Genomic DNA, 23,415 nt, shown 5'->3' on the forward strand with positions numbered 1-23,415 from the left:
GGTGGTACTATTACATTCCTTGATCGGGATACAGTGGTACCTCGGGTTAAGAACTTAATTCATTCTGGAGGTCCGTTCTTAACTTGAAACTGTTCTTAACCTGAGGTACCACTTTAGCTAATGGGGCCTCCTGCTGCTGCAGCGCCGCCAGAGCACGGTTTCTGTTCTCATCCTGAAGCAAAGTTCTTAACCTGAGGTACTATTTCTGGGTTAGCAGAGTCTGTAACCTGAAGTGTCTGTAACCCAAGGTACCACTGTACTATACTTCTATTGATGCAGCCTAAAATAGCACCATAATCATAATAATGATCACTTATCTGCATCTAGGGTGGTAAAACATTTTTGTGAAGATGTCAAGAGCATAGCAGGAAAACTACACTCAGTCTGTGCGTATGTGTGTGTATATGGTTCAGGATCAGAGGAAATAGATTTGTCAATGGTGTTAAGTCATCCTTGTAATCCTCTGCAGATGCTCCCAATAAATCCAGTCTCTCCCTAATGGTTTCTACCCATCACAAAACTAAATTCAGTGTGGTAGCTTTGTGAGTGATTCTATGCATGGTAGATACTTTAACTACAGAAGGGGGAGGTAAACCCCAGCAACTTCTCAACTGCAGAGTTATTTAAATCTATTTACATGCCATATTGCTCATTGCCCAGAATGCAAGTCTACCATTAATGAGGCCCATGACTGCCCAAAAATCACACTATGTCAAAACCATGAGGTGGAGCCTTTGTAAGAAGGATAATTAGAAGGTGAGACAAAGAGGAGGCTCTTTTGAGTCCTGATGTTGTCCTCTCCTGGCCCAATTGAGTGATGTCTGTGTGAACACATTCCTACTTCCACCACATTTCAGGATGAGATCATTTAAAAGCACCAGTGTGAACCATGTTTATTTCCACTGAAGCCACCGATTGGCTTTCAGAAGAGCAAATTTACGACTTGGGATTTTACCCTCTCCCAAATCAGAACTGTCTCCAACCGCACACAATTTTTTAAAAAAAAGATAAGCAAGCATTTACGAACACATAGGTTAACAACCCAAGTCCTTTCAAACACAGTGCTGATCAAACAAACCACAAAACGAAAAGGAGTACTAGCCTAAGGGTGCAATCCTAAATAACGATGGGCAAATCTGTCAATTTCAGGATTTTCTCAGAATCTCATTTCCCCCCAGTCTTAAATCCAGTTCCCTATATTTCCACATCAAATAGGTCAGTAGTTTAGTGTGCATTTCTCCTTGCACGGTTTATATCCAGTTTTGCCTACAAAACAGTTTTGTCGCAAACAATTTTCTCCATTATACTGCAATTTTTCTATGACACTAATATAAGCTTTATATGCATTTACATTATCTGGTTGGAGAACTGCATTGTGACATTCAGAGAAGTGTGAATTTCAAAGGATGGCTGTGTTTTGCTTCACATTCTTTCAGGAAGTGCAAATCTGTGACCTGATTCAAATGTCTTCCTCCATCCTTAACCACATAACTAGGGACTAAGTCCTAATGAACACAATAGGATTTACTTTCAAGTAAGTACATATGCACAGCATTGTTCTTCATCTTGCAAACAGTACATTAAAAAAGCCTGGGGTTAGTATAATACATGGAAAATATTTATGTACACATACAATTCTATCTCTTTTGTACAGCATGCATTAGCATATTTCCATCCATTATCCTAACTCCAATATTTTTTGTTTTTCAGTTAAACCACACAACAGCATCCAGCTCATGTCCCATTAAAATGAGCAGGAATTGTCCGGGAACTGGTGCAAGGTTTCAGTTTGGATTGCATTAATGTTTATTTGTGCTACCTTAGCATGGAACACTACTGCACTTTAAAAAATGGGTTCCACTAAAGGCAGGATTACAACTGAAATAATAAATAATAATTATTTTTACTGTGCAGATTTTAAAAACGCCTGGGAGAACCATGGACCTTTCTGTTTCTTCCTTCAAGAAACAGTGTGTGTTTGCAGTGTTTTTAATGTCAACGCCAGAGTGATACTGGCCCCAGGGAAAAATCAGATAATTGGAACTCCTGTGGTCCTTTTTCTTTGGTTAAAAGTAGCTGGAGGTGGGTGGTGGGGAAGACTGTGAATAGGGTTGTGATATTTAAGAAAGGAACCCTCCCTTTCCCCCTGAATCATGTCCTTTACTTAAATTGCTGCTGTTACATCTCTAATGCTGCTATGAAGCAAGAAAAGACAAGGACAAGTGCCCCCCTTCCAATCCCTTCCCATGGGTAAAAGGAGCTTCATGGCTGAGGAGCAGTGATTTAAGTTGCAAAAATGAGGTGCGAGAAATGGGTTAAGCCCTCTCTGTTCCTTCACTGTGGCCCCAATCCAAAGTGCCTGCCCCCAGGTGTTTTTAAAACCAAACAAAGGGACTCAGGAAGATCTGCACATGGCCACACAACACATCTAACTGGACCCTCAATGAATGCCTAGAATTGCATCAATTTGTATGATTTCCTTAACTTGTCACATAAAAAAGGGTTTCTTTAAATATATGTAAATATGTAAACACAGTGAACACGCACTCAAGATTCTGGGCCTCTTGAAGTTGACAGTAAAGTTTTCATGGGCTCAAGTATCACAGATTCAGGCCCTAAGCCAGCACGACAGTACGTGTAAAAGCCAACATCAGCCACGGTTGGGGTCAAATGAAAGATCAGGCGCCTGTTTCAAAACCAGCTTTCCGAGGAGTCGGGCTGATCACTGAAAACTTTCTTGCACATGTTGGAGTTCTCTTGGTGAAGGGGATATTCGGAACCAGCCAGCAGCCTCACTTTTCCTTTCCGGGAGGTATAAGATTCTCCTGATGGTAGACTTTCATATTTAATTAAGTATCTCCTGCAAAATAATAATAATATTGCATTATATATTGTAACTCGGTTGGCATAAAGTATCTATCCTATGAGTAGTAGTTCTTAATGATAAGCCCAACTGCACATTTTTGTGGCAAAATCTCTTCCCACCCAGCATATTCTAAAGATATTTAGAAGCCAATTTTCAGGATTTCACCAGGGTTGGTAGAAGCCTCCAGGCCCACCACCCTCTGAATCCACTTCCTGACACCCTTCCTAAGCCAACCCTCCCTAAGTCTAGTTACAGTACAGTGGTACCTTGGTTTATGAAGAGTCCTGTTTATGAACTATTCAGTTTACAAACTCCACAAAACCAGAAGTAGTGTTCTAGTTTGCGGAATTAACGTCGGTCTACAAACTGAAGCTAAACGGTGGAAGGGCACCAGCGGCGGGAGGCCTCATTAGGGAAAGCACGCCTCGGTTTAAGAACGGATTTGGTTTAAGAACGGACTTCAGGAACGGATTAAGTTCTTAAACCGAGGTACCACTGTACACTGTTAACATTAAGACAAATAGCTCCCCCTGCTTCCTACCTGGAAGGACTTTCAATTTTGTCCATCTGCAAGCAAACTAAAAATGGATATTGTGAAAACTGCACTGTAGAGACAAAGTCCAGAGTTGTTTCGGCTTCAACACTGCTTTCCATGCCAGCCTTGACAAAGAGTGCATCCACAACAATGTTGCCGACTATCACCACAGCTCCCCTGCAAGAAGAGATTAAGATAAACCAGGACGTCATATATTAGATAACATTCCAGCACCCAAAGAACAGGAGCATCCCTCCCGTCCATAAGGCCACCACATCATGCCACCTCCCCAACGTCTCTGTATCACTGGCTCCTAGTGGTAGGGAAAAAACATCTTAGGACATCCCAAGACAAGTAAATATGCCTAAACAGCAAGGAGGGAGTACTCGACATGTGGCTGCAGTTCCAATTCAATTGCCACATTGAATTCCACTCTGAATCTCAATTTGATAAAGCCATCCTCAAATCCCACAGATAGTCTGAGAAACTCCTCTTACCAATATGGCAACGAATGAAATCCAGTTTTACATAGAAGGGCTGTCAATATCTTCCCCACAACCTCAACTAAGCCTAACCTTGAGCACCTTTTGGGGGAAGTGGAAGAACTTTGTGTAAGCATGGTGATTGCCCTTCTACATTTGCAGCAAAATCCTATGAAAGTCAAAGTCTGCTCAGAAAAAATGAGTGTTAAATGGGACTGACTGACTTCCAGGTAAGTTTGATAAGGATTACAACTGCATCGTTGCCAGCATAGTTTTTGAAACCAGTTAGACAAAAACAGTCCCCCCCAAAGAAAGAAACATGAATATTTCTGTCTAAAACAGGGATCAGTTCATATTGCTAAGTGTTTTAAGATTTCCACGCTTTCCTCAGATTAAAAATTCCCTATGTTGACAAAATCATTTGATGCGTTTCCTTTAAGGATGTCTGGAGTTAGGTCATCTCACCGGTTTTTAACATTGGTTTTGGATTCTCTGTACCAAAGGCTGAATTCCATTCCTCCAGAAATATCAATGGCCAGGCCTCCCTGGAATTCCGTGCTGCAAACCAGCCCAGACTGTAGCTGAATTACCTAGATGCAAAATGGTGCACAATGAACATTTCTTGTTTTATTCAATATATGACCAATATTTAAAATCTGTTCTTAACTGGTTTTATTGTGATATTGCTTACTTGTTTGTGAATTAGGTTCTTCTTTATTGTTGAATTATTGTAACCTGGATTGGGCATTATTTAAGCTTACATCATTACTGTTTTAGCATGAGTTTAAGAGCAGAATGTGAAGGAATTGAAATATTTTAAAGACCTGTCTTGATTTTCTTGACTTAGCTTCAGAAACAGGGTGAAGTGATGGGGCTAAAGTCAAGGGCATATTTAACCTACAGATTTAAATAGATTTTACAGTCCTTGTCTACATTGCATTTAAGAGACATGGGAGAATTCTCCACAGGCTTCCTGACAATCTTCATCCCCCTGACCTGCTGCAGGAACACCAACAGCTTTTAAGAAAGATCAGCTTCTGGCACAGAAATCCCACACAGCACGGGAAAAGTTATGTAAGAAAGGTACATCAGCTACCAGCTACCATTCACAAATTCCAATCATCTGGTTGTGAAAGTCTTGCAGTGCCAGCTAAATACAGAAGTAACCATAGATAAGGCTGGCAGCGTGAGACCACCACACCAGGAGTTGCCTTAGGGACACCTTTCAGACTGAAATGCATCTCTTGGGAATGCTGTTAATGCTGTGCGGAAAGTGAGACATTTTAAAAAACAAGCATGTATCTCCACTCAATTCAGCCTCTTCAGCTAATTCAGCATTTCTTGCAGGAAGCTGCCCAGAATGGCTGGGGCAACCCAGCCAGATGGGTGGCATAATAAAATTATTATTATTATTATTATTATTATTATTATTATTATTATTATTAAGTTTCCAATCCAGAAAATTCAAGCCCCATTTGCATGAGATTATCTGAATGCCTGCAAAACTTGAGGTTGCTAATCACAAGGCTCTCTCTATGCCATGGGTAGGCAAACTAAGGCCCGGGGGCCGGATCTGGCCCAATCGCCTTCTCAATCCGGCCCACAGACGGTCCAGGAATCAGCATGTTTTTACATGAGTAGAATGCGTGCTTTTTATTTAAAATGCATCTCTGAGTTATTTGTGGGGCATAGGAATTTGTTCATATTTTTTTTCCAGAATATAGTCCAGCCCCCCACAAGGTCTGAGAGACAATGGAACGGCCCCCAGCTGAAGAAGTTTGCTGACCCCTGCATGCCTTCTAGAGGAAGTTGGGATGACACAAAAAAGAAACCACTTCTCTCCAGTATTAGGCCACCTGCAGCAAGAATTTGTGCAAAAGAGCTGCTGCAAGAAGTGCCAAATGGTTTTCTGCAGAATTTGGTTGGAGATACAGCTTTATGGGCAGGCAGGAGGAGATAGTTGCATTCACAGAGTTTTCTGCCAAGGCTGAGGCTTACAGCTGTCAGAATCTTTTACAGCTGGACTGGAAGTCCATTGCACTGAGTCAATTTTGGAAGTGATAATAGCTCAGGGTCAGAGCAAGTCATTTCATTTGAATGCTGATAGACAGCCAAGATTTTAAAGTTCACAGGACTTGGAAATCAGATTAACTTTAAATATAGCCATACTACATGGCCTGAGACAAGGCATGATGTGTCCAGATCCAATGCACAATTTACGCTGAAGTAAGACCCATCAAAATGGAAGGTGTATAACATGGGAGAAGCAGATGGCACTGAAAAGAGCACTTTTTCCCACTGTCCTTTGCTTTGTTAAAATAATAATAATAATAATAATGGGGGAAAGGCTAGGTTTTTTATTGTAATTCAGCAAGACAGATTTTTAAAGATGCTTTAAATAATAGCAAATCTGCACATTGGGCTCATTTGCTTTTAGAGCTTGTGTTTTTCTGCTTTATTCTATTTTTATCCTGCACACCACTCCCATGGCTTCATGCTATGAGGTGATTTATAAATTTCTAAAATATAAGCAAAGAAATGTGACTTCACGTTACTAGCCATGGAGCTGCTCTAGTCCTGGGGAAAGAGCAGAGATTCCTCTTTCTTTTATGTGTGTGTATGTTGGGGGTAGGGCTTGCTCCTGTGCCCCCCTCCTATTTAATCCTTACACTAGCCCTGTGAGGCACGTTGAGCTGGAAAAGAGTGTCTGACCCAAGATCACCCAGGGAGCTTCATAGTTAAATGGGGATATGAACCTGGGTTGCCCCAGTCCTTGTCTGATACTCAATATAACCATACTGGGTAATGGTGGCTCTCTGTACATTTCTAAACAAACATATGAATCTTAGCCTAGATTCATAACTCCATCTGATTTTCAATTACACTTAGTTGCAGCAACGGGATTTATATCAAAAAGGGAGGTTTAAAGTACTCACTCATATGAGATTTTAATGAAATACAATCAAATGCTACAGGAAACTGTTGCCATGGGTTGAAAAATACCTGACATTTCCCCATGACTACATGCACTTCGGAATATGCAATCATATGGTGAATAAGAAATAAAACACTGGGGGGAAAACAGCGATACATAAAATGGTGTATTGTGTTACGTCACATCTAAGCACAGTTATAAAAAATGTGGCTTGTTTCTTGTTTTTGTGAAACTATGAATGTCCGTGATTTCTCCCCTTGATGAGGTTTAAGCATTTGAGCTTAGCATTTGTCAGTTGGTTGCATGTAGACTCTGAATAACTTAATGGGAGGATAGCATCTCCCACTTCCTGCCAATGGGAATATAGACGGCTCATCCACACTTCCACTTTCTGCTGTTTTCCCTGGGAAAACCCACAGAACTGGAGCAAATGTCAATTCCCCACCCCCCTCTCACACTCCCGTTGGCTTTGCTTCAATTTAGCACTAAAGAGCAGATTTTCTAGAGGAAAGCAATAGGCCAAAGGCAAAACCACTCGGACCCCTGCCTAGAAAGAATGAGACAAGCGGAAAACTACTTGGACCCATTCTTCCTAAGCAAGGGACAAGCAGAAGTGTGGACAAGCCCACAGCAACCCTATTGGAGCTAGTGTGGTGTAGTGGTTAAGAGCAGTAGACTCATAATCTGGTGAACTGGGTTCGATTCCCCACTCCTCCACATGCAGCTGCTGGGTGACCTTGGGCTAGTCACACTTCTCTGAAGTCTCTCAGCCCCACTCACCTCACAGAGTGTTTGTTATGGGGGAGGAAGGGAAAGGAGAATGTTAGCCGCTTTGAGACTCCTTCGGGTAGTGATAAAGCGGGATATCAAATCCAAACTCTATGCTTGTCTACTCAGAAGCAATTCTTTTTTTTTTTTTTTTATAATATTTTTTATTACGTTTCTTTCCAAATTTTATACATTACAAACAAATAAGGAGTTTACAAGAAACCATTTTTTTTTTTAACAAAAATCCCAACTTGGACTTCCCCACCCCTTCCGATTCTGCGTTCTTTATATTAACAATGTCAGCAATTTGTTACCTTATGTCATACCTTATTGTAACTTTTACATGTTATGTATCTATATTCAATGTATTATGTCACAATTTTTATACCTTTAAAATAAACGTAACATGTTCAATTTCATATTATCTCCTTTTCTCTTTTATCACTTAGTTTACTATTTACTTAATCATAATTGCTAAAGCGTATCATTTCCAAATCATGCACCGTCTTAAGATTCATACAGTTTGTAATACTTTTGCAAGTAGTCTTTAAACTTTTTCCAGTCCACCTCAATTGTTTCTACATCCAAATCTCGGATTCTGCCGGTCAGTTCAACTATCTCCATGTAGTCCATCAACTGCATCTGCCATTCCTCCAGCGTGGGTAAATCTTGTGTCTTCCAGTTCTTTGCGATGAGTATTCTTGCTGCTGTACTAGCATACATAAACAAAGTTCTGTCCTTCTTTAACACTTTCTGGTCTACCATGCCCAACAGGAAGGCCTCTGGTTTCTTGGGAAAGGTATACCTAAATACCTTTTTCAACTCATTGTAAATCATTTCCCAGAAAGCCTTAACCTTTGGGCATGTCCACCAGAGGTGAAAGAAAGTCCCCTCTGCTTCCTTACACTTCCAACATTTATTGTCAGACAGGTGATGTATCTTAGCTAACTTGACTGGGGTCATGTACCACCGGTATATCATTTTCATAATGTTTTCCTTCAAGGCCGTACTGGCCGTGAATTTCATTCCGGTGTTCCATAACCTTTCCCAGTCTTCAAACATAATGTTGTGTCCAACATCCTGTGCCCATTTAATCATAGCAGATTTAACTGTCTCATCCTGTAAATTCCACATAAGCAGCAAGTTATACATTCTAGATAACAGCTTTGTCTTTGGTTCTAACAATTCTGTCTCTAGTTTCGACTTTTCCACCTGGAAACCAACTTTTTTGTCCATTTTGAAAACCTCTTGAATTTGAGCATAATGTAGCCAATCTCGCACCTTATTTTTTAGTTTGTCCTGGCTCTGCAACTTCCAGTTGTCTCCAATTTTTTCAGTCAATTCCCAATATTTCGGCCAATAGGCCTCCATATTGGGTCTTTTTCGGGCCTTGGCCTCCACTGGTGATAGCCACCTCGGAGTTTTACTCTCTAGTAAGTCTTTATATTTCATCCAGACTGCAAAAATTGCTTTTCTGACAATGTGGCTTTTAAACAATTTATGTGCTTTAACCTTGTCGTACCATAGGTATGCGTGCCATCCAAAAGCATTATTAAAACCTTCCAGATCTAGGACATCGGTGTTTTCCAACAAAAACCAATCTTTCAGCCAGCAGAAGGCTGCAGCTTCATAATACAACCTCAAGTCCGGCAGGGCAAACCCCCCTCTTTCTTTCGAATCTGTTAATATTTTAAACTTTATTCGGGGCTTTTTGCCCTGCCAGATAAATCTAGATATATCCTTCTGCCATTTTCCAAAGCAATCCACTCTGTCCACGATCTGTAAGGTTTGAAACAAAAATAACATTTTCGGCAACACATTCATTTTTATAGCTGCAATTCTTCCCAACAAGGAAAGTTTCAATCTTGACCAAATTTCTAAATCCTTTTTAACTTCCAACCAACATTTCTCATAATTATCCTTAAATAAATTCAAATTCTTGGAGGACAAATAGATCCCAAGGTATTTCACTTTTTTAACCACATTCAGTTCTGTTTCTCTCTGAAACCCCTCTGTTTCTGTAATTGTTAAATTTTTGGTCAGAACCTTAGTTTTTTGTTTATTCAACCTAAATCCCGCCACCCGACCAAATTCAGATATAAGTTCGAGAACTCTTTTTGTACTGGATTCTGGCTCCTGCAGTGTCAAAACTAGGTCATCTGCAAAAGCTTTCAGTTTATATTGTTTCACTCCGACCTCTATCCCTTGTACCAACCGGTCCTCTCTGATCATATTCAATAGCACCTCCAGGACTGAAATAAATAACAGAGGGGATAGAGGGCACCCTTGTCGTGTCCCTTTTTCAATTTTAAATTCCTCCGTCACCACATTGTTCACTATTAATTTAGCTTTTTGTTCTGAATAGATTGCATGTAATCCATTCTCAAACCCCCGTCCCACTCCCATCCCTTCCAAGTTCTTCTTCATAAACATCCAAGATATGTTGTCAAATGCTTTCTCCGCATCAATAAAGATTAACACCGCCCTTGTGTTCCTGTTAGTCTGCAAAAGTTCTAAAATGTCAATGATGTTTCTAGTGTTCTCATATAAATGTCTACCAGGGAGAAAGCCAGCTTGGTCTTTATGAATTACTTCATTTAAGACTTTTTTAAGTCTATTTGCCAAAATGTCTGCAAATATTTTGTAATCCACATTTAGGAGTGAGATGGGACGGTAGTTTTTAAGCTGAGTCTTTTCAGATTCTGACTTAGGTATCAATGTGATGAAGGCTTCTTTCCACGTTTCTGGTGCCCTCTTCCCATCCATAATCTGGTTACATACCTCCAACAAAGGTTGTATCAAATAGTCCTTCAGAACCTTGTAATATTTGGAGGTAAGTCCATCCGGGCCTGGAGATTTGCCTAGTTGCATATTCTGAATGGCACCTTCAATTTCCTGTGAGGTTATTGTAGAGTTCAAGATTGATCTTTTATCTTGAGTTATTTTTGATAGTCCATTTATCTTTAAAAATTGATCTATCTCTGATTCTTTCTGGGGCCCCTGTGCATACAGTTCTTTGAAGTATCTGTGGAAGCACCTCCTAATTTCTTCTGGTTTCTGTACGATCCTTCCATCAATCTCTAGATTTGTTATCGTGTTTAGCTTTTGTCTTTTTTTCAGCTGCCAAGCTAGCAGCTTTCCACATTTATTTGCTGATTCAAAAGATCTTTGCTTCATCTGTTTTATTTTCCATTCAATCTCCTGATTAATCAATTTTGAATATTCTGCTTGGTGGAATTTAATTTCTCTCAGCACCTCCTTGGACTTTGGTTTGGTTCTCAGTTTTTTTTCTCCTTGGTGTATTTTCTCCAATATTTTGTCCTTCTTTCCGTTCCAGAGTTTTTTCTTGATTGAATTCTGTTGTATCAGAAACCCTCTCATAAAAGCTTTGCTTGCGTCCCAGATCGTTCTTTTTTCAACTGTAGTATTCAGATTTATCTCAAAATAGTCCTTTAATGTTTTTTGGGCCTTTTTCACAATCTCTTGATCTCTTAGTAGTGTGTCGTTCATTCTCCATCTGAAGGAACCGGGTTGAGTTAATCTAAGTTCTATTTTCAAGGCGTTGTGGTCGGAGCATGTTTTTGGGCAGATTTCCACCTTTTTAGTCTTGGGTGCCAGCCCCCTGGAGGTCCAGATTTGGTCGATCCTTGACCAAGACAGGTGGGCCTCAGAGAAAAAAGTTCCTTCTTTACCTAGGGGGTTCTTTGTCCTCCATATGTCGATCAAATCCAGATTGTCAGTCAGTTCGAAAAAAGTTTTGGGCAGTCTGCCGTCTGATGTTAAGTTTTGGTTGTAAGACTTATCCATATGTGTAGACACCACTCCATTCATATCTCCCATCATTATGATGTTAGCATAATCCAGATAGTCCAGCAACGTCTCATGCAGCTTCTTGAAAAATTCTGATTTCCCGTCATTTGGGGCATAAATTCCTAATATCAATATTTTTTCTCCTTGGGTTTGAATTTCAATTGCCAAAATTCTTCCTTGTTCATCCTTAAATAGAAATTTGGGTATCAGGCTCTCCTTAGCGTAGATCACCACTCCTCTTTTCTTTACTTTGTCAGACGAAATAAATTCTTGGCCTAATCTTTTATTTACCAAAACCTTCCTGTGGAGCCTGGTCACATGGGTTTCTTGTAGGCAAATAATGTCCAATTGTTCTTTCTTCAATATGTGAAATAACCTCCTTCTTTTCTCCGGGGAATTTCCGCCATTTATATTCCAACTGAGTAGCCGCAGAGACATCCTGAACTATTCTGCTACACCTAGAGCGGTGTATCTTCTTTCTCCTCTGGTTCCGAAGGTGCAGGTATTGCTCCACCTGGGTTGGGTATAGGCCAATTAGCTGCTGCTTCTTTTTGGAGGTCTTCTCCGTGATCGTGCTGGAACTTTTGTAAGTCCTCTGGTGATCTTATTTTAACCTTCTTCTGTTTGTAAGTGAATGATAGCCCTTGTGGGAACTCCCACCTATAAGGAATTGTGTTGAGTCTCAGCAACTTAGCCAAATCTGAGTAGGTGGCTCTCAAGTCCAATAACTGTTTAGGAATATCTCGGTAAATTTCCACCCTTTTCTCTTGTATCACAATTGAGTTTTTGAAGTGTAGGCCTAGTATTTTGTCTCTCTCCTCCCTTGATCTCAAAGCTATTAAGCAGTCTCTGGATCTATCTTTTCTTACTAATCTTCCCAACCGAAAAGCCGATACAATTTTGAAATCAATTTCTTCTTTTAAGTCCCAGAACTTTGTAAACTCTGTTGTCAAAAGTCCTTTCAAATCTTCTTGTTCAATTTCTGGGACTGCCCTTAGTCTGAGGTTGGTCTCGCGATTTTTCAATTCCACCAACGAGAGATAGGTTTGTTGGTCCCCTATCTGTTTATGAAGAGGCTTGACTTCCGCTTTAACTTCCTCGACTTCTTTTTTAGCTGATGTTGCAATTTGAACGGCTTCCCCTGCCAGTTTACGATTCTCTTCTGTTGCTCCTTGCAATTTTTCAATTGCTTGGGTATGTTGGGAAACCTGATCTGTCAATTTCTGGATCGAGGATGTTGCTTGGTCAATTTTTGTTGATTGGTTATCAATTTTTTGATTTATTGCTGACAATTGTTCCAAAACTTGTTTCAGTACTGCCTCAGCTCCTCCTGCTGCCATATCTTCCTCTTCAGATTTTTCAGGCTTTTCGGTTTCTACTTTTTGTGTCGCAAGCACAGCTGGAACTGATAATCTACGTCCCTGAGTTAAAGTTGTTTGCAAAAGCTGTGCTTGCTTTTTTGCTTTCTCTTTCTCCTTAGCTTCCTTAGCTTTGGCTGCTCTTGTCTTTCCTGTGCCACTCATCAGTCAACGTTCAAGGTCAAGTGTTGTAATCCCATGGGAAAGGCAAGTCCAGAATTAAAAACAGTCTATTGAGAGAAGGTAAACAGAGAAACTTTCCCAGGCCTCTATATTCCCAATGTCCTCTAGGGGGAGTGCCACCAAAGTTTTAGTAAGAAGAAGGTAACTTTCCGCAATTAAAGTCTCTTTGTTCCAACTTTAAAAACAATTTTAAAAGCAAATTAGTTCCAGCACGCTAAAAGAAAGGTCCTGCAGAGCCCTTTTAAACATATAACAAAGTTCCAGCAAGGTGCCTGCAATTGTATCCACTTCAGCTAGGTGAGCTCAAAATTACACTATCCAGTTACAAAAGTATCTGGAAGCTTGCAACAGTTCCGCAGTTTAAACAACTTTACCCGGCCACCCGGGAATTTGGGGTTAGAGTCTTCCCTTGCCCTTGGGGTGTCCGCTCCAGGTCAATTTTATGCTGTATTTATTCTTTAAAAGTAAAATTCAAATGTGCACGAAAGTCCCGATTTAAAGCTTCAAAGCTTCCCTGTTCACAGCGCTTTCCGCTCTTTAGACCGTCTGCTTTGATCTTGAAAGCAGTGTCGGAAGACGGACTTCCTCTTTCTCGTCTCCCGTTTTTAGCCAAATTTTCCGATTTGATTTGTAGAATCTTAGGTCCTTACTCACGGGTTTGATGTTTCAGCCCGATGTTTCTTGGAAGAAAGGTCAGCGCTCATCCGTGACAGCCGCGCGGCTTCGCCTCCGCAGAAAGAGCGATGAACCCACAGCACCGCTCCCCCTCCTTCACTCCGGAGCCCCTTACGGGGTTCCTTTTGTGATTTCGGGGTCGCTCCAGGTGCCCGCCGGGTCCCACGGCCACGGACTCACTCTGCCCGTGGTTTATCTTGATGGGTTGCCGCTGCGCCGTCGCGAGCAACCCTTTTCTGCGGTGCCCCTCTTCAGAGCTCGAAGAGGTCCGCCATCACGGTTTTGCGCCGCCTCCGGAAGTCTCTACTCAGAAGCAATTCTTATCAAGCTCAATGGAATTTGCTCCAAAATAGCAAATCCTGCACAGGATTGCAGTCAAAATTAATTAATGCAGTTCTGGTTGTTCTTACTTGTGATCTCCCCGTAAGTGCATGTCAAATGGGGAGTAAAGGATATTATCTATGCATGGAAGCTATTTAATTGCCCGGTATGGAGAACTCACCTGTGAGTAATCCATCAGAAGGATGAGTCCTTTCACCACACTTATGGGGTCTCCAGTGGCTGAGAACATTTTAGACATGAGATCGCCATACCCTTGGAAAAAGGTAACGGGTCTAAGCTGAACATCAAACATGAGCGCTGACACACCAGCGAAGGACTCTAGATTTTCTTCACCTTCATCAGCAGATGCAGCTATAATGGATTCTAGGCCCTGAGCCTCAATCACCACCTAAAAGGAGATAGGAGCACACAGCTTGCATGATGAATGATGACCACTTGCAGGCAAGCACATGCCATCCATACCTCTTTAAAGTCCACAAGGTAGCTGCAGAATTTGCCATCAGACCATGCCCTGCTTTTATATCTTGGTGTCCAAAAGAGAGGCATGGCATGGCTCCTTTTAGGTCAGAGTTGCACAGAAAGTTTTATCAATGTGGCTTTTTCATCCAAGGGTGTGAAAAACTGCAGCTGCTGAAATTCCTTCTTCTGCACAACTATTAGATGGAATAGGCCTGTTCTCTTTTGCATCTGGACACTTGCTGTCTAGACTGGTTCACATGTAATGCTAAATCATCATGGTTCAATGCTACTGGGTGAGCCCTCAGAAAGTCAGAGCATAGTACAGTGGACACTCGGGTTGCGACCATGATCCGTGCAGGATGCACATTCGCAACCCACAGCATTTGCTACCCACAGTGGTGCATCTGCGCACGCGTGGGTTGCAATTTAGCACTTCTGCGCATGTGCGACCGCCGAAACCTGGAAGTAACCCGTTCCAGTACTTCTGGGTTTCGGCAGGTCCGTAACCCAAAAAAACATAACCTGAAGTGTCTGTAACCCGAGGTATGACTGTACACCTCCAATGTGACCAGAGGAAAGCTGCCAAGATGAATGCCAATTTTCCTTGAATGTCATCTTAGTGTTATATACAAATGTGGAATTCTGGATTAAAAATAACTCTGTTCAATAAAGCAAACTGATAACTCATAGTTTGAAGTTGTCTTAGTTTGAAATTGATTAGAACAGGATTCCTGGTTTGTTTGGACAGTAAGGATTTGAGGAAATTGAATGCCATCATAGGAGGGTGGGGGAGAACTAAGCAGGAGGAGGAGAAGGCAGGGAAGGAACATGCAAGCCAGGCATTGGGCTTGGGCTTGTGGAGGTTCATCCATTTAGGGCTACACTGTGGTTTAGTATTACATATAAACACAGCCTCTGTAAGAACATAAGAAGAGTCTTGTTGGATCAGACAAAAGGGGCATCTATTCCTGTACAGTGGATGCTCGGGTTGCGAACGTGATCCGTGTGGGAGGCACATTCGCAACCCGCAGCGGCGTGTGTGCGCATGCGCGGGTTGCGATTCGGCACTTCTGTGCATGCACAACCGCCAAAACCTGGAAGTAATCCGTTCCAGTACTTCTGGGTTTCAGAGGTCCATAACCTGAAAGAGCGCAACCTGAAGCATCTGTAACCCAAGGTATGACTGTATTGTCCAACCAGAAGACTGTGGGAATTTCACAAGCAGTATATGAGTGCAACAACACTCTCCCACTGTCATCAAAAAAACAAAAGCTCAAACAAAAATGGTAGTGCTACTTCTATAACAAACCTTGGATAAGGGAACACTCTTAAGGGAGACACCATAGCTGAGTGCATGCAGAATGTCCCAGGTTTATTCTCTTGCATCTCTGATTAGGAGGCTGATAAGGAAGACCTCTGTCTGAAACCCTGGAAAGGCTCTGCCAGTCACAACAGAGGATACTGACCTAGCCAACAGTCTGACCCCAAACTATAAGGCAGCTTCTTACATTTCCATTTGAGGGGCTCAACCCACCAGCTGCTACGCACATTGGTTCAAAGTATGGTATAATGGAGCGACCACATTATGTCCAAGCTGCACACTTATACTTTTTCGCTGAGTTATTACTTTAGTAGCGCATGGGACTTACCTGGTTGGCATGAAGTTGAGCGTATTTATTGAAAAGAAAGATATTCAGGTTACTTCTTCTTAAGATTCCAGAGCCAGAGTAGAGTATGTCAAGGCTATAGGTGGATGACACATCTGGAGAACCTTGATTAAACAGAGAGACAAGTTGTAAGGATTTCTGGTGAAACTGAGTGTCAATAAATGTAATTAAAACCTACTATCTAGTTTGTTAGTCACTTACGTGTTAGGTAACCCGAGAAAGCTGAGGAAGAACCTGTTTTCGCAAATCGGTCGTAGTTATGAATGGAGATATCCTTCAGAGCTTTGCGGATCATTTTGCTGAAACACAAAAAAGTGTCCTTAACCATCAGAAAATTAAATATCTTCTACAAATGGCAACATGCAGCAAATGGGAAGGTTTGTGTTGCTTGAGTAGTGTAATCAAAAGACCACAACCAGAAGATAAAAATGCTATTATTATATTGGCCTACAAATTGCAAAAGGTCTTAACCCAAAAGTTGCTGAAATCACTGATGATTCTGTAAAGTTCTAATCACTACATAAGAACCACTGGAGGAAATTGTTAGATGAAGTTGCTTATTTATGTAAGAAATTCACTGGTTAAAAGAACACTAAAGGAATAACAATTATAGGAATATTCAGATGTGGTGAGGAGGCTTGAGGGAGGCAGCGAATGTGGCATTGCCACAAGGGCTCTAGGCCAGGCTTCCCCAAACTTGGCCCTCCAGCTGTTTTGGGACTACAACTCCCATCATCCCTAGCTAACAAGACCAGTGGTCAGGGATGATGGGAACTGTAGTCCCAAAACAGCTGGAGGGCCAAGTTTGGGGATGCCTGCTCTACGCCAAAGATCCTGGATTTTCTGGTATAGTAATAAAAACAACTGAAATGAAAAAATAACATCTCAATGTATTTTTTGTAGTCTACCTATAAAGAGAAGGATAATGAAATTATTTTAAATGTTAGATCTGCTAAGGGTCTGCACAAGACCCTTAGGGTCTTTTAAGGGTCTTTTAGGAAAAAATAACCAATCCATTAAATACCAGACTGATATTTTTGCCTCAGTACTTTGCAGTTTCTCCTGAGTCCCCCCGCCCCCCGGTCTGAAAAGTTGAATTTATACTGAACATGGTGAAAATGCTTCCAGTGCAGCCCCACCCCACCAAATGCTGCCCTTGCCTTTGCCCTGAAACAACACTATGCACAGGCAAGTGGAGAAACATAAATAACAAATGAAACTTGATATACCTGGAAGGCATTTCAAAACGTAGAATGTCCTGGATTAGCGAAAGCATGTACTTATTCATTTCCAGAGGCAGCTCTCCAATAGAGAGCAGGAGGTTTTTTACTTCCATGAAGGAAGGATTGTTGCTGAAGATGATGGAAGCTGCTGTGGTGCGTACCGTCTTCTCGTGAACTTTATGGTTCTGGTGATAAATCCTGTTCATGGTTTTCTTCACCTAATGGGGACACAATCCGGTCAAGTTTCATCACCTGTACATAATTGGCAGTATAACAGAAGCAGGAAAAGGAAGTATATCACCAATAAATAAGAACAGATCAGTGGGATAGCTTCTCAAGTAACAATATACAAGTATAGTACGAAAATTCACGAATATTATACCAGGACCAGTCCGAAACAATGGGATTCCTCCAGCCCCAGACTGGATGCAAAAGTATAACCAGGAAGAATTTCTGACATGCAGCTTGTTCTGGGAGTTGGGGGGGATGATGGGAAATCATGTGAGTCATGAATCTTAGCTGGAAGCTGTAGGAATGAATGATAGATAAAATTCCCATATAACTACCCACCTAATTCTTCCTTTCACCCCTTCTAGAAAGAGCCTCATGCTTTTTAGGGCTATAAGCCGGAATTGAGATAGCATTTTACAGTTTCTTGTGATATGCAGATGGATAGATGGACAAATGTCCCCTACAATGCAAATCCTGCTCACTGGTCCAGGGCAGAGGACAAGGACCTAGCGCTACCTTGCCTATGCCCCCAAAATATGAGGCTTATGGGAAAGACTTTGGGGTTGCTTTCAAAAATGTCTTCCCAGACTCTTCAGGACATAGAATGATTAAAAAAATGGAATATTTATCTTACTTAGAAACACCTGATATTTAAATGAGGCAGGGAGAGACACTTATTATTTGAAATGTCCACCTGCACCATCTTCTCTTTGGGCAATTTTCTATTATTTTACCTCACTGGTAATGAAAGAGTGGTGATATCTCTGCAGAGCAGAAACAGCAACATTGCTGATGGGGCCTTCTCCCGACTCAGCGTATTTCAGAAGGTCTGGAATAGCTTCAGGCAAAACAGCATTCTTCAATGCCAGAAGGTAGACCTTCACTTCATCAGCCGTCTTTGCCCTGTTCAAACCTCCAGAGATCAGCTTCTTGGCTTCCATAACAGCCTGGAAAGAAAATGCAAAACTTCCTAAAACACTGTTATATTGAGGGGGTCAGCGGGGGTGGGGGTGGGGAATCCATGCGATTGGGTAGTAAATCAATGAAAGTGAAACTTGGGAAATCTGGCAAAATTACACCTAGGAGTATAGCACATAGATAGATAGATGATAGCACGAGTTCCTTGCTAGATTCCATAAAATCTAGCAATATATACTCACTATTATTAACACAGCTCCCAGCCTTGAGATCACTGCAAAGAATCAAGTAGGTCTACCATTTAGGGAGAGGCTAGTGGTGGCAGTGGTGGGAAAAGACACCCATGAGAGCAAAAGCTATTGTTGTTGCTGATACAGTATTAGATTTTATGTAAACCTGTGTGCTGTGTTGCTGTACAGAATATGGAAGTGACATGATCTCTTCACCTCAGAGGATTTGCAACCTTCATCAGATGGACAAAACTGGGATAGACAGGCAAGAGAGAGGTCTGAGGAAGGAACAGGTGAATTACACCAAAGGAGCAGGTAAGGCAAAATAAGGATGGTTCGAGAACAGTTCTAAGAAAGAAATGCTTCGTGAGCGGGGAGTTGGCTTGGGGCATAAATATTGAAAGGCTGTTCCAGATGTAAGGAGCACCATGAAAGAAGCCAGAAAGATGGAAGTGGACAAAGAGGTCAGCTTGGATGGAGCTTCATATTTGCACAATTTTGCTTTTGTTTCCAACACCGAGAAGAAAATACATACAGGCAGTTTGCAGCCTCCCTTGTCACACAGCTTTTTGATGAGGGCCCCAATAATGATGACAACTGTTTCTCGGATTTCGCTGCTGCCGATCTGGCTGTTATATGTATTCTGTTATATGATGAAGAAGAAAAGACATTATTGGTCTCTGCCGCTTAACCCTTGGATGTATATTCGATCCCCCTCAGATGTGTTTCACTGGATTCCCTTTCCCACAGGATTATTCCTTTCCAGGAAAAGCTGGTGGTGTTTCAGACCAATCTCAGGTGCTTTTGTGTTCCACTCTGAGGTTTGGTTGTGGAAAATGGAGTTCCTTATCCTCATTTCCCAGCCACGCCATGTGCAATAGCCAAACAGCCATCGTGAAAATATCTCCACGAAGAGCTGCAGGCAATTTGCTGGACAAGAAGGGATAAATGACCTATTGAATTGCTTCCCATTGCAAATAATTAGCCCAGCCCTCTGCTTCACAAGGCAGGTCAGGACATCCACTCACAAGAGTACACATCCTTGCTATTGTCTCAGTTGAAAGTGAGGCTCATGGTACAGAAACATGAGGGCTAAATCAGAGCACTGAGTTCAATGGGGTTTGCTTCCATGTTAAGTACATAATATATCAGCCTTATAGTCTTGTTTTTAAAATGTACAAAGAGACTGCTGGATCAGGCCAATGGCCCATCTAGTCCAGCATCTTGTTCTCCCAGTGGCCAACCAGATGCCTATGGGAAGTCTGCAACACTCTTTCTCCCTTGTGATTCCCAGCAATTGGCTTTCAGAGGCAGGCTGCTTTAACTCATTTTTAGTTTCATTGTACCGAGTCTCCATTCAGAGACAATTGCAACTAAGGTGCAACTGTCAAACAAATAAATACAGCCTCTGACAGTGGAGGTAGAACATAGGCATCATGGCTCGTAGCCACTGATACCATTATTTTCCATGAATTTGTCTAAGATCCCTTGTGAGAGTGAATTCCAGAGTTTTACTATACGCTGTTTGGAAAAGTACTTTTTCACCAACACTGAGCTTCACTGGATATCCCCAAGTTCTAGTGTGACGAAAGAAGGATAAAAGCTTTTCTCGGTCCACTTTCTCCACACTTTCATGAGCTCATCTTCAGCTCTTCTGAAAAACTGGGCAATTCCTTTTCTGAGCACGATTCTTGCTCTGTAAACCAATGTTCCCTTTACCACCACTGAGACTTACAATTAGAGATCTGAGTAGTAACTCGTTGGGATGAGAAGCAAATCCACAGGCATAGAGGAACCTCTCCTGAAGGACAGATCCACTCTTGTTCTTGAAATCCAGGAAATCCAGCATAGCTTTCAGAGAGGATGAGGTCTGTGCAGAGGCTACAGCATCAACCAACTGGGGACTGTATGAAAAGGGAAGGGATTAATAAAACCAGGAATTATTTATTGTAAGGCTTTTTTTTTTTTGGCAGAGTGATGATTGCGGCATCTCCAATCAGTTTATTGCATGAGGATAGCTCAAATGTCACCTCAGTCTCTAATATAATAAAGACACCAAGCGGCTAATTACATTTCCCCCCCTCCTGCCTTAACCATGGTTGATGAATCAGCACTAATATTTATCCTGCTTAAGGAAATTAGCCCTGAGTGCTCACTGGAAGGACAGATCGTGAAGCTGAGGCTCCAATACTTTGGCCACCTCATGAGAAGAGAAGACTCCCTGGAAAAGACCCTGATGTTGGGAAAGATGGAGGGCACAAGGAGAAGGGGACGACAGAGGACGAGATGGTTGGACAGTGTTCTTGAAGCTACAAACATGAGTCTGACCAAACTGCGGGAGGCAGTGGAAGACAGGAGTGTCTGGTGTGCTCTGGTCCATGGGGTCACGAAGAGTCGGACACAACTAAACGACTAAACAACAACAACAATTCCTCGAATGCTCCACACGCCTAATTCTTCAGAGGTGAGTGGCTGGAGTTGTCCCCCCTCTCCCATTGATAACTGTGTTAGAAAAAAGAAATACCGTACATATTCCAACAACAACAAAATCCAAATTCCTAATTTGGTAATCCTGAGATGACATTACTTATTTATATTTTCTTGTCAGATAAAATATTTACTTCATATGTTGGTCACAAGATGCTGAGAGAAATGAAAGAGCCACTATTGGACTTTGACACAGGTTCAGTTCTCCACTCAGCCACAAAGCTTACTGGGTGACCTTGGGCGAATCACCAACCTACCCCACAGGGCTGTTGTGAGGATGAAAAATGGGTGCATATGTTGCCTTGAGCTTCTTGGGGTCACGAAGAGTCGGACACGACTAAACAACAACAACAAACTTCAACCAAACTTCTGCTTAATCAGGGTTTGAAGCTGGATTTAAACGCAAAGTATTGAAGCCTGACTAAGAAAGAGCTTGTTTAAGCAGTCACTGTGGTTGAGGCTCTGTTGCTTGGAAATGAAGGTTTGCTGCAATTCCACATCCTACTCCCAGTCTCTTAAATGCCCCGATGAGATTGCGGACACTGCATCTATATCAATCCACTGAGGTTTCTACTTTGGGAGGCAGTTTTTAAAAGGGTCTCCAGGCCTTAGCACTGTGCCAAAGGTTAGTATAGAAGCAAGGCCCCTACAACAGTGCTTTAATTTTCTGCTAACATCAAAGAGAAGAAAATATTAGCTGTTGTAGCTTAGGGACTCAGCTACACAGCTGCAAATAAAACGTTCTAAATGTGTTGTAAAGGGCAATATACAAACGTGACACTAGATGGCGAGAGTGAGCAATGAAAAAGTCAATGTATTTTTCAAAACGCTTTTTTAAAAAGCATTTTCACAGCTTTTTTATGTGTGTGTAGATTCCACCTAGGTAGATAAACCTGAATGAACATGTTGATTCTCCTTCTGTGGATTTGCACGTTTAAGATGGATATGCTAGAGATGGAAAAATAGGTTGCCAGAAACTCACAGGACTTCCACGTTGCTTTCACTTCTCAGAATCTGAAGAATCTCTTCTGTCGTAGCTTTCCTCAAGTTCTGAATGAATGACAAAAATCCTTTCACAGCATCGGCTTTGGAAAGGTTTTCAGGTTCCATCTGTGGCCGGATAGTCTTCCACTGCTGAGTGAGCTGCCAAAAATGGACAAAATTGGTGGTAAATCTTCCCCACTGGTTAGTATTTCTATGTGCTGATCGCAACAGGTCAAAAACGCAACTGCATGTTTTCTGACAGTAGCTGAAATGAAAGGGACAACTTTAACACATTGGTCACCCAATACCTTACTGTTGCAGCCTGTCCCATGTCTTCCGTAGAACTAATTGGGAAGCAATGAGAAAGCAAATACAATCTGTTCAGGAAGGCCGGGGGGGGGGGGAGAGTGGTTTTTAGATGTATAGTGACCTTTTCTGTAGTGGGGATTCCATGCTTTTTCAGTCCAATTCCATATTTGCTTGGCTTTCAAAGGACAGCAAGTCTTACTTCAGCTCATTGCGCCTTGGGGTGATGATTGACAGATACATAAATCTTTTTATCTGCAGCTGATGTTCTTTTTGATCCTGCCATTTTTTGATGCTGCCATTTGTTTGTATATTATTTCAACACAATGAGCATTTTAATACCTTATATAATGTTATGTTTTATACTATCGCTAGATGCAGTTCATTATCCATTAGTTTATATAGAATAAAGGTAAAGGGACCCCTGACCATTAGGTCTAGTCGTGGCCAACTCTGGGGTTGCGGCACTCATCTCGCTTTACTGGCCGAGGGAGCCGGCATGCAGCTTCCGGGTCATGTGGCCAGCATGACTAAGCCGCTTCTGGCGAACCAGAGCAGTGCATGGAAACGCCGTTTACCTTCCCACCGGAGCGGTACCTATTTATCTACTTAACTTTGACGTGCTTTCGAACTGCTAGGTTGGCAGGAGCAGGGACCGAGCAACAGGCGCTCACCCCGCCGTGGGGATTCGAACCACCAACCTTCTGATCGGCAAGTCCTAGGTTCTGTGGTTTAACCCACAGCGCCACCCACGTCCCTTTATATAGAATAAGCAGGGCCTAAATATATTAGAATATGCAAAAGAAATAAACCTGTCCCCTCCCCACTGTAAACACTGGGGTGAACTATCCACGTTGTACGCTAGTGCCACAGCAATAGATTCCCATTGCCCTGCAGAAATTATGAACTATATACTGCCTAGATGCCAACCAACATTTTAAATCTGCCTTCTTCCC

At 41.9% G+C, this 23,415-nt stretch overlaps 1 protein-coding gene across 1 annotated transcript in view; it reads right to left on the reverse strand.

Annotated features, from left to right (window-relative positions):
* Positions 1–2,316: 2,316 nt before the first annotated feature.
* Positions 2,317–23,415, reverse strand: part of MTTP (microsomal triglyceride transfer protein) — a 40,686-nt gene continuing 19,587 nt past the window's right edge. The window contains exons 8-18 of the mRNA XM_053403978.1: positions 22,152–22,312; positions 20,418–20,586; positions 19,218–19,325; positions 18,269–18,481; positions 17,310–17,521; positions 16,282–16,379; positions 16,063–16,184; positions 14,115–14,342; positions 4,349–4,473; positions 3,408–3,578; positions 2,317–2,860 (exon numbers count right to left, since the gene is read on the reverse strand). Of these exons, the coding sequence (XP_053259953.1) occupies positions 2,692–2,860; positions 3,408–3,578; positions 4,349–4,473; positions 14,115–14,342; positions 16,063–16,184; positions 16,282–16,379; positions 17,310–17,521; positions 18,269–18,481; positions 19,218–19,325; positions 20,418–20,586; positions 22,152–22,312 (1,776 nt within the window). The 3' untranslated portion in view covers positions 2,317–2,691. The remainder of the gene's footprint in view (positions 2,861–3,407; positions 3,579–4,348; positions 4,474–14,114; positions 14,343–16,062; positions 16,185–16,281; positions 16,380–17,309; positions 17,522–18,268; positions 18,482–19,217; positions 19,326–20,417; positions 20,587–22,151; positions 22,313–23,415) is intronic.

Source organism: Podarcis raffonei, chromosome 9 (genome assembly GCF_027172205.1).
Source record: "Podarcis raffonei isolate rPodRaf1 chromosome 9, rPodRaf1.pri, whole genome shotgun sequence".
Taxonomy (NCBI): Eukaryota; Metazoa; Chordata; class Lepidosauria; order Squamata; family Lacertidae; genus Podarcis; species Podarcis raffonei.